Here is a 10862-nt window from a genome sequence, read left to right on the forward strand (position 1 = left end):
GGTCAGACCGGCGATGCCGGGTTACTGCTCTGGCCGCCGTAGGAGACACGGCCCCTTCCGTGTCTGACCTCTCGCTCCCACGCCCGGCCGCAGGTCTTGGAGGCGGCATGCACAGGCCATGCCTGGAGGAAGGACACGGGACCCTGCGGGGAGCCCCGTGGCCAAGGCAGGAGTGGCCTGGCGTCTCCATTGAGCGAGGACACAACAAGCAGGTGTCGGGAAAGCCAAGCCTGTGGCTCTGCCAGGGCAGACCCTGCAGCAGGCGGGGGAAGGAAGGGCGGAGCGTCACGACGAGATAGCCAATCCCAGCCCACACCAACTGCGCAGTTGACACCCAATCGGAAACGTTTATTGCAAGGTGTAAATATCCTTTTACAGAGATGGGGTTTGGCTGGGGAACGAACCACTGTCCAGCAGGGGCAAGAGGGGACTCAAAGGCAGCCCAGACCCAGCACGACCCAGTGACACCCGGACTAGGCCCCGGCACCAGAGCCGGCCCTGTAACGCATGGTGCGGCACAGACGGATCTCGGATGCCAAGGTCAAAGATGCCATATACACACCTGGCTCACCCGGGATATTGCACTGGGGAAAGGAGCCCTGGGTTTTGGGGGTGGCGACGAGGTTCTTGCTAAAATTTCCACGTGTAAAGGCAGTGAATATTAAAAAAAAAAGGGCTTAACCCTCCCCCCTCAATGAATAGAAACTGGGGGAGAGATGCCACCGCCCCACTCAGCACCAGGCCCCCGCCAGCACCACAGGGCCAGCGCCCCAGAACCACAAGGCGAAACTGACGAGAATCAGCGTGTGAAACTGACCGCTCTAGCTGCTCTCTCCCAGCCCAAGCCTAATGTCCCTTGGCAGACAGCAGCCTGGCATCTCAGAGGGTGCAACAGAGCAGGGGCCCAGACGGACCAATCAAAGGGCTGGTTCGCACAGAGTACGGAAACAGGGAACAAGCCCCAGAAACTCCCTCTACTGAGCAACACAGCTGGGGGGCAGGATTGGCAGAGCATCTGACACCAAGGGCTTTGCTGGCTCGCTTCCAGGCGCTGGGGATCTCAGTGCAAAGAGCGGAGCACGCCCAGCACACTCAGGGCCCCGTGCATCTCCCCAGTATCAGCCCTCCATGGCCCTGTGCGGGGGCGGGGCTCACCCCAGTGCATCCCCTTAATGGGAGGGAGCCCCCAAAAACCCGACAGGAACAAACAGCAAATTGACACGTAAACCAGAGAAGTCCCAGGAGAACAGCCGTCCAGGGGCAGGGCTCCAGTCGGGGGCAAGGCAGCACCTGAGGACAAAGACAGAGGTGAGACCAGCAGCTGCTGCCCCCTTCACCCCCACCACGCAAGGCCAGCCTCTGCTTCCATTCAGGGCAGGGGGCGAACATCGCCCACCACATTCTTGGTGCCTTGAACCAGAGCTCAGCCCGAGCTCACCCAACTGCAACCCCTCAATGGAAGGGGCTGAAAGGTTCCCACTCCTCACCCCCCAAATGAGCTCTTCCATCGGGTCTCGGGGAGCAGCCCAACGCCTGCCGGAAGCCGCTTCCCTGGCCAGGAACATGGGGGCCTCACAATGCCACCCATGCTGCACAGCTCCCCCAGGAGCTAGGTCCAGGGCCCCCCCATCCTAGCCAGTCCCCCATCCCCTGTACCTCTCAGCTACTGCCTTCTTTGCTGCTTCCTGGCTGGCATGACGGGGGTGAGCTCTTCCTCCTCCTCCTCGCTCTCCTCTTCCTCAGACAGCGCCCTCCTGTGCACTGGGACACACGGACAGGCCCCTTACTGATCAGCCGCCCCTTGTCATGCTCTCTATGCGCTGGGCCTTTCACACACAGGGGCGCCCTCTCCCCTCCCCATTCTCACGGCTCTGCTGCTCCCGACCTCCTTGCTGCCCTCGGCTGAGACGCACCCACAGGGAGAAAGCGAGGGGCCAGGCCCAGCTACCAATGACACCACCCAACCAGTCCAAGCCCCCGAGCGCGCGGCGAGCAGCCCAGGGGGCAGCTCTGGGGCACGGTTATGAGGCCAGCCACTCAACTGACCCACGTGCTCAGCCAGGCGGAGCGGGAGCTGGTTGGGGCAGATAACAGCACTCAGGCATCAGACCGTCCTCTGAAGACTTAGCCCAGCCACATCACCTGTTCAGGCAGCGACCTCTCTGCGGGTGGCAAATTCCTCCCTCTCTCCGCCCCCTGGCCTCCCCTGAAGGAACCAGCCACCTGGACAGAGCCCCCAGTCGGCATTTCCTCCTGGGCCACGTCCTCTTGCGCGCCAAGGACCCCCCCAGCTCCTTACTGATCTGGTGCCGTCCGGTGAGGTGCACGGGGCCGGAGCCGGATTTCAGGTGGAAGGTCACAGGTGGCTGGAGCTGGAAGTTGTCCAGGCTCAGCTGCGAAGAGACAGCGAGAAGCAGCGGAGTCAGCGGCAGGGTCTGAGTCTGGGGCTCCCCCACCGCAAGCAAGGGCTCTGGGCTGGCCCCGAACCACGTGGTGCTTCCTGCCCAGGCTCCCGCAGCGCCCAAGGGGGCAGCGCAGCCAGTCAGGGAGGGCACCCTGCAGCCACGGCATTAAGGGCGGGGTGAATTCCAGTGACCGAGGAACCACGGTGCAGGGAAAGAACATTAAAGTCAGGCAAGTTCCCACAGGCACAGCCCTACCGGTGCCTCTCAATCCCAACCGCCAGCCCCCTGCTAACCCACCCCCAGGCTCCCCGCCCCCCAGCTCGCTCCCGGGTCAACCTCTCCTCTGATGCAAACAGGCAGCACAACCACCAGCTAAACCAGACATGGGGGAAACCAGGGCTTGGGGCTGCAAAACCACCCAGCTGCCCCACTGGAGGGGAGGGGGATTCCCACCCACTGCAGCAGCCCTTGGGTTTATCTCCTCTGTGGGGTCATACACAAATAGCTGAGCAGGTCCGATTCTGTCCAGCTGAGGGCCGCAGTGAGCACAGGTATGCTGGGTAAAAGGCCAGAGATCACACCCAAGGCTTACACTCATCCCCAAACCCCCAGCACCGGCAGGGATCGCCCCACGAGGCCCTCTTACCACGGGCTGGCACGACAGCTTCAGATTGGCCACCGGCACAGCAATCTCCTGGTTCTGACGGTTACGCCCCACAACCTCCACCACGTTGCATTCGTCCTTTGCACCGCCTGTAAGGCAGACCTGGAAGGGAACAGAGCGAGGGGTTAATGGGGCGGCCACCTCAGGGGGAGACGGGGCATCCAACCAGGGTCTGACGGCAAAGGACGGCTTGTGCCTGGATCAACTTATCACAACCCTGCAAATCAAGGTCCAGCCCCAGGATCAGACCAGTACATGGATGGTGCAAGCAGCCACCATAACGGTGGATAGGCTTGTCTCTGGGACACTGAACCCTGCTGCACCAGGACACGAGCCAACCACTAACTGACTACGTTAGCTAGGGACTTCCCTCAGCGGCAATTATTCCCTCACGGTCCACTAAGAGTTTCTTGCACCTTCCCCTGAAGAAGCTGGTGCCGACACCTGTCGAGAGGACGCTGGAGCAGAGACACTGCCAGCCTGGCAATTCCTCGGTGAAATAACTTGCCCAAGGGCGGACAGGAACATACAGGGAGAGCTCAGAACAGAACCCAGGCACTGAGCTTGCTCTAACCACTAGCACATGCCCCAGGGGGTTGAAACGTCCTAGGAAGGAGGGGCGCAGATAAATCAAGCAGACTGCACTGTGTCATGTGATTGCTCCCCCCAGCTTCCTAGAGCAGAGGTGGACAAACTACGGCCTGCGTGGCGGGCTGTGGCTGGGCAGCGTGGCTGCCAGTCCTGCCACTCTGAGCAGCATGGTAAAGGTGTGGGGGGAGGGGTGGGGGAGTTTAGATAAGGGTCAGGAACTCCAGGGGGGCAGTCAGGGAAAGGGGAACAGGGGAGGCTGGATAGGGTGTGGAAGTCCCGGGGGGCCTGTCAGGGGGCGGGGATGTGGATAGGGGGCGGGACAGTTGGGAGGGCTGGATAGGGGTTGCGGTTCCAGGGGTGGGGGTTGGGGCAGGGCGTCCTGGGGAGGGGTGGTCAGAGGACATGGAGCAGGGGGGGTTGGTAGGGTCGGGGATTCTGGTGGGGAGCAGTCAGAGGACAGGGAACAGGGGGGTTGGATAGGGGGTGGGGTACCGAGGGGCGGTTAGGGGATCAAGGAGCTGGGGGGGTTGGATGGGTCAGGGGTTCTGAGGGGGGACAGTCGGGGCGGGAAGTGGCAGATAGGGGGCAGGGGCCAGGCTGTTTGGGGAGGTACAGCCTTCCCTACCCGGCCCTCCATACAGTTTCGCACCCCGCTGTGGACCTCAGACCAAAAAGTTTGCCACCCCTGCCCTAGAGTGACATGGTTCCCCCGCTTGCACCGCTCTCTCCGGACCGCTGGCACTCTGCAGGATCTGGTGTAAGGGGAAGGAGATGCCGTGAGCCACCCGTGGCAGCCCACTCTGGCTGGGCGGCAGCCCTCCTCTGCTGTACAAGAGGCAGGGCCTGAACCTGAGCTGCGTAGGATCATTTTGCTTAGGATCCTCGTTAAGACACCGAGCAAGGGCTCATCCCACGTCCTGCCTCCACCAGAAGCCACGGCTGCATGCTGCCGAGCCTGAGCGGGACCCGGGCGGGGGAGAGGGAAGGACAGCACAGAAGCCAGCCAGAGAAGGTAAGCGATGATAGCCCCGTCTGCAGAGCCACGGTTCCCTCTTACCATAGACAAGGCCAGGATGTGCTCAGAGTCGTCATCTTCATCCACCTTAAAGGTGTAGGATCTGGTGCTGCCCGTCAACTCGCAGCCTGGGGAATCCACGTGAGGAGTCAATAAAACCAAAGGAGCTGGGTACTTCCCCCTAAAGAGCCACGGGGAGACACTGGGGCCGCGGACCGGGCTGAATCCCCAGCTCTGCTACGTTCCCTCCTGCAGCTCTAGCTGGAGAAGCTGGAGGCTGGCTGTGAGTCACCCCAGAGCCAGCTGCATTCCAGTGGTCAGAGAAGCAGCCCCAGCCCGTCCGCACAGCTGGGATGGGTGGCACTGGGCCCCCTTTAGGCGACAAGAGCTGCAGCAATGCACTGCCACCCAGTGCTTTGCATGGCTCTGGGCCAGCAGCACCCCAGCGCCCGGTTCCTGCTCCAAATAGCTCCCAGCAGGTTCGCCATGTGAGGCACTCCAGAGCCCCTCCTTAGCGCTTGGCTGCCATGAGATATCGGGCCAGCAGGCTGCGGGGAGCCCCCCCCAGCTATCGGGGAGGGAGCCAACAGCCATCGCGGGGCTGGGAGCAGCTGGAGAAAGGCACCACACGGTACCTGAACTCTCAAAGCTAAGGGCAAGCCTGGCCCCCCAGTTCCTCCATCTCAGCTGGATCCCTCCCCTGCCCCGTGGGGCCCATCACAGCATGTCCCCAGCACAGACCTCTTCCCCAGCCAGGCCTCCCTCTATACCAGACTCCACGAACCCCCAGTCCTCCCTGCCCCCAGACACTCCCCCCTTCCCCACCCTGACAGGCTGCCTTCCCTGCTCCACCCTAAATATCCCACTCCCAACCTAAATTGCCTGTAAACTGTGCAGCCTATTTACAGCCGTGCAGGTGCTCAGGGAACCCACCAAGGCCAGAGAAGGGGGCATCCCGCCCCTGGCCCCCAACTTGCCACAGTGGTGCAGCGTGGCCTGGCCCCAGATGCAGCCCTCCCACAGCTCGGACCCCCACACCCCCAACCCTCTGCCCCTCATCCCCAGCCCCACCCCACCCCAGAGCCTGCACCTCCAGCTGGAGCCCTCACACCCCTGCACCCCAACCCTCTGCCCCAGCCCTGAGCCCCCTCCCACACTGCGAACCCCTCGGCCCCCCTCCCACCACATGGATTTTGTTATGTGCCTGAGGTGACCCACCTCACCTCCTTATTGGTGCGCATCAAATCAATTCCACACATGGGTGGGAAAAGTTAGAGGGAAAACTGCCCCAACTCCTCCCGGCCCCCCAACTCCGATTCCCCGCCTCGCCCTAAACACACAGAGACCCAGAGGTTCTCCCCCCACATGGGCTCTCCCCGCCCCCCTCCTAGCGGCCCCAGCGCCCTACGTGTGCGCTCCCCGCCCCCTCCTAGGGCCCCAGACCCCCACGTGTGCGCTCCCCGCCCCCCTCCTAGCGGCCCCAGCGCCCCACGTGTGCGCTCCCCTCCTAGGGCCCCAGCGCCCCACATGTGAGCTCCCCGACCCCCTCCTAGCGGCCCCAGCGCCCCACGTGTGCGCTCCCCCGCCCCCCTCCTAGCGGCCTCAGCCCCCCACGTGTGCGCTCCCCCGCCCCCCCTAGCGGCCTCAGCCCCCTCCTAGCAGCCTCAGCCCCCCACGGGTTCGCTCCCCGCCCCCCTCCTAGGGCCCCAGACCCCACGGGTGCGCTCCCCCGCCCCCCTCCTAGGGCCCCAGACCCCACGGGTGCGCTCCCCCGCCCCCCTCCTAGGGCCCCAGACCCCACGGGTGCGCTCCCCCGCCCCAGCCTGGCCCCGCTCACCGAAGACGAAGTTGCCGAAGCAGAGCCCGGCCCCGGCCCCGGCCGCCCGGCTCTCCGGCTCCAGGAAAGCGGCCATGGCTGCGGCGGAAGGCCGGGCTGGGGACGGGGCGGATGCAGAAGGCGGATCGGCCCTGCCCAGAGCCCGAGGAGCCGCCCGCCTCCTCCCTGCGCCCTGGCCCGCCCCTCGCCGACCCAGGGAGGCCCCCGGTGCCGCCTCCTCTGGGAAGCGCCTGCCCGCCCCCAGCACAAAGCAGCCGGGGAGCCGTTCTCTGGGGGACCCCCAGCCAGCCAGCCGGGGGGGGGGGTCCCAGCCCTCGCCGCGCCGGCAGCCACCCACAGCTGCAGCGGGGGCAAAACAGGTGCTAGGCAGGAGCAGCGCCAGGTCCCAGCCAGCCCAGCCCTGGGGAGCCGGCCCAAGACACCCGCACCAAGCCTCACTGCACCCGCACTCGCTGAGCCGGGCTCGGCAGGGAACTGGCGGTTTCCTCCCCGTTTTGCTCGGGCCCAGGGTAGGCGGCTGGGTTTACCGCCCAGCCATGGAACAAGTCACTTGTGCTAAACATGGGTCACAGGCCCCAGACCTCATGAGGGAGGCATTTTAGCTTTCACCCAAAGCCCTTTCGCCCTGTCCTCACAAACGTCCAACACGGTCAGCCTTTGGGCTCAAAGTTTCCCGTGCAGAAATGTATTTGTAGATGTTCATAGGGGACTGGCCAGATGGGCTCAGATCCAACCCTCACATAGTCCAGTGCATCCCACCTTACACAGCTCCGGGCCAGGTGCCTGGAGGGTCTGAGAACACCTCAGGAGCAAATTTTCCCCCCACCATCTCAACATTAGACCTCATCCTGATCTCTACTAGTTAAAGATTGGCTTAAAATGCATACAGATTTTAATAGGGGAGAGTGCATACTGTTTGATAAGACACATTCCAATGTAATTGATAGCTAGATACATAAATATCAAAATAGATGTTGCCATTCTCCATAAAAATGCTCCATTTGAACGTGCTCTGTGCCTCAGAGTCCCCACCTTAAAGGCTTAGGTGGTGGAAACTCCTTCCTTTGAAGTTTTTAAGGTCAGGCTTGACAAAGCTCTGGGTGGGATGATTTAGTTGGGGATTGGTCCTGCTTTGAGCAGGGAGCTGGACTAGATGACCTCCTGAGGTCCCTTCCAACAGGGATATTCGATGATTCTATGACTTATTCAGAGTTTGAAATTTGGCCTGGACGGAGTCTCTTTTCCTTGGGTAGGGGAACAAAGTTCAAAAGGAAGTTTTGAGGGAGTGAAAAGTCACTTTTTGAGCACATGAAGTAGCAGTGGGGGCTGCTGGTACAGATGCAAGAGACAGATTGGGAGAGGGAACTCACAGAACACACATATGCAGCTAAATGCAAACAAAGGAAAACAGGCTTGGCCTCAGAACAAGGGGAAAGGTCAGGAGGGAAAAGTGTGCTTCTTGCAGGTTTAAATGGTTTTCGGTCCTTGGTGCATTGTGCGTGCAGCAGTGTTTACGTGCAGTATGCTGTTCAACCACTACGACACAGCATGGTGCACAGTTCTAGGCAAGGTGTTGTCCCTGGTAAACAAAGCAGGGACTCAAGCTGCGGGGAAGCGTGTCACTATTTTCTTGAATAAACTCCTGTTTAAGATGGACAGATCATGACACTGAAAACAGTAATACCTAGCTCTTACATAGCACTTTTCATCTGTAGATCTCAAAGCACTTTGAAGGTAAGCATTGTTATTCCCATTTTACAGGTGGGGAAATTGAGGCACTAGACGGTTAAGTGACTTGCCCATGATCACCCCAGTGGCCAAGCCAAGAATAGAATCCAGGTCTCCCAAGTGTCAGTCCAAGACCTCTGTCTACCAAGCCAGATTGTTTTCCCTTACTTCCCTGTAGAGATCCCACCGAGCTCCTGCCCCAGCTAGCTCCTGCCCCAGCTCCGCATCACCTCTCTCTCTCTCTCTGTACAGACTTAAACACTATAAAACCTTCTATTTATTCTCAAAAAGAAAAGGGGTACTTGTGGCACCTTAGAGACTTACAAATTTACAGCTCATAAAAGCTTATGCTCAAATACATTTGTTAGTCTCTAAGGTGCCACAAGTCCTCCTTTTCATTTTGGGAATACAGATTAACACATTAACACTGCTGGTACTCTAAAATCTCTACTTATTCTGTAACTATATTGGCTGAGCAGGTCCCGTTTCAATTGCAGGTCTACTCGACAGAGTAGCTTAGGACACACAATTAACATAGTTGTACTAACAGTATGTATAAGGCACAGAAGTATCCAGGCAGTAGCTTGCTCTGGTCAGATTCTGCGTTGGGGAATTGCCTTCCTAAGATTCATTTGGATAATGTAGTCAGTACTTCTTAAACTAAACCTTTTCACCAGGAAGGACACAACTGAGTTGGGCTAAAAAACAGTCCTAAGAACTAATCCTGGTTCTGCCACAGATTCCATGAGCAACTTCAGATGGACCAGAACATTGGTCCATGCCTCAGTTTCTCCAGGTGTAAAGCAGAGGTATAACTCACCTATTGCACCAAAGTGGTGGTGAAGCTTTTCGTTTTACAAACTTTCTGCAGCTGAGAAGCTCTATATAAGAACGTAGAACTTGCCAGACTGGAACAGACCCTAGCTCCATCTAGCCCAGTAACCAGTTTTCAATAGGGGGCAGCACCTGATATTTCAGAGAAAGGGACAGAAACCCCACAGTAGCAGATGTAAGGTAATGGCCCAGAACCCCATTAAAGTCTCATCTGAATGCCTGAAAGCGTGAGGTTTTCTATCCCTTCCAAATCTTCCCCCTCTTATTAGCATTGACTGTTATAACACTGGATATTCTTGTTATCCATATAAGCATCCCACTTCAAAGCTAAATTCTTGGCCTCAGCAACGTCCAGTGGCCTTGAGTTCCAAAGTCTAATTACACATCATGTCAAAAGTATTTCCTTTTGTCAGTTGAGTTTGCCCCCTTTCAATTTCCCGGAACATCCTCCAGGGTATTACTACTGGTGCTGTTAAAAAACTGCTGCGTTCTGCCACAGAAGTGACTGGAAGGCTGGACCTCAGTGGTAAATACAGTAATTACTGTATATACAGAGCCTGACCCTGGCAAAACCTGCATGCAGGACTCCGGCAGAAGTTTCCAGGAATTGGGAGGGGCGGGTGAAGGTTTCTATATTCAGGTCAACAGTTTGTAGCTAGTAAAGGTACTAGCCAGTAGCAAAGCCTGTACAGGACTTTAAGACCCATCCAGGCAGCGCTCTAGGAATCCAGGATGATGAGTATTACTCACCTGTCTCAGCTCCATAGGATGTAGGAGTCTTAACTTTACCGCCGGAGTGGATCTGCAGCCAGTTGCCACCCTAGCGCTGATCACAGGCCCTGGCTGCCTGTGGAGAGCTAGATCCATGTGAGAATGCACCCCAGGAACCTAATGGCTTTGCTGCTAGTTGGTGATTTAAAAACCAAATGGCCACACAGCGCAGTTCACCTCCTCGCTCGTGCCTCGGGGCACCCTGCAGGCTTCACAAAGAAAAAAGGTCCTTTCTAGGTGGACAAACTTGATTTAGCAGCTGTGTTGGGGCAGGAGGGGGTATCTGGTGAAACGTCATATTTAGAGTATTTTATTTCCTCTCAATAAAACCCGAAGAGTTATTACCCCGCTGGGACCCTAATGAGTTTTCCTGGTAACTGGCCTCTTCTGTCCGAGGTTGAAGAAGAGACGGGGGAGCGGTGAGGGGAAGGAGGAAACCTCAGACTGATGGGAATGGTGAGTGGGGGGAGTAGCCAAACGGCTGCCCACAAGATGGAAGACTGCTGCGTCAGTCTCTTCCCGCCCTCTGTGTATGGCCAGAGATAGAGCTTCTGGAGACTTGTATCTTTAGCTACTCCAGAGATCAATCCAGACAATGACGGCACCATGGTTTCTGCGTTGTCCTGGCTCTGTACGCCATGCTGTCCAGGCCCCAGCAGCCCCCAAACCCATCTGCCTGCTGTCTCCATCTCAGCCTAGCAGGGTTGCTGTTTCACCCGTCACCGTGGTAGATGAGCAGTGTAGCATGTAGATGTCTGTCAGGATCCACAGCATCAAGGACGATACTTCACTCCAGCCACCTTCCCCTTATGCCAGGTCTTTGACCCCATGAGAAAGGAACCCGCAGAGGCAAGGCAGACCAAGGGAAGAACCAGCCAAGGCTGATGGACGATCAGAAAGCTGAGGGGTGGGAGAGGTCTCTGTTGGTTAAGGGAAGGTAGCAGGGACGGAGGCCCAGTACATGTCAGTGAAGGGAAGGGAGCTGCTGGACTTGGCTCCTCTCTGTTCCTTTAGTAA

At 58.5% G+C, this 10862-nt stretch overlaps 1 protein-coding gene across 2 annotated transcripts; it reads right to left on the bottom strand.

Annotated features, from left to right (window-relative positions):
• Positions 1-327: 327 nt before the first annotated feature.
• On the bottom strand, positions 328-6692 carry NPM3 (nucleophosmin/nucleoplasmin 3). Of its 2 annotated transcripts, XM_038411153.2 has the most exons (6): positions 6513-6692; positions 4718-4803; positions 3052-3171; positions 2300-2393; positions 1657-1761; positions 328-1290 (listed from the first exon to the last, which is right to left on the bottom strand). In XM_038411153.2, exons 1-5 carry the CDS (start codon positions 6586-6588, stop codon positions 1664-1666), a joined length of 474 nt encoding a protein of 157 aa, XP_038267081.1. In that variant the 5' UTR covers positions 6589-6692; the 3' UTR covers positions 328-1290; positions 1657-1663. The 2 variants fall into 2 exon arrangements, 1 of the variants encoding a protein (XP_038267081.1); XR_005294166.2 differs by having other exon boundaries at positions 1657-2393; positions 6513-6677.
• Between the last annotated feature and the right edge of the window lie 4170 nt (positions 6693-10862).

Source organism: Dermochelys coriacea, chromosome 7 (assembly GCF_009764565.3).
Source record: "Dermochelys coriacea isolate rDerCor1 chromosome 7, rDerCor1.pri.v4, whole genome shotgun sequence".
Classification (NCBI taxonomy): Eukaryota; Metazoa; Chordata; order Testudines; family Dermochelyidae; genus Dermochelys; species Dermochelys coriacea.

Bases quoted from the DNA above. Each gene is read 5' to 3' on its own strand.
- NPM3 (XM_038411153.2), bottom strand. From the start codon at position 6,588: ATGGCCGCTTTCCTGGAGCCGGAGAGCCGGGCGGCCGGGGCCGGGGCC. The intron at 2,394-3,051 runs GTAAGAGGGCCT...GTCTCTTCGCAG, and splicing joins AGCTGTCGTGCCAGCCCGTG to CTGAGCCTGGACAACTTCCA. The intron at 1,762-2,299 runs GTAAGGAGCTGG...CGTGTGTCCCAG, and splicing joins CACCGGACGGCACCAGATCA to TGCACAGGAGGGCGCTGTCT.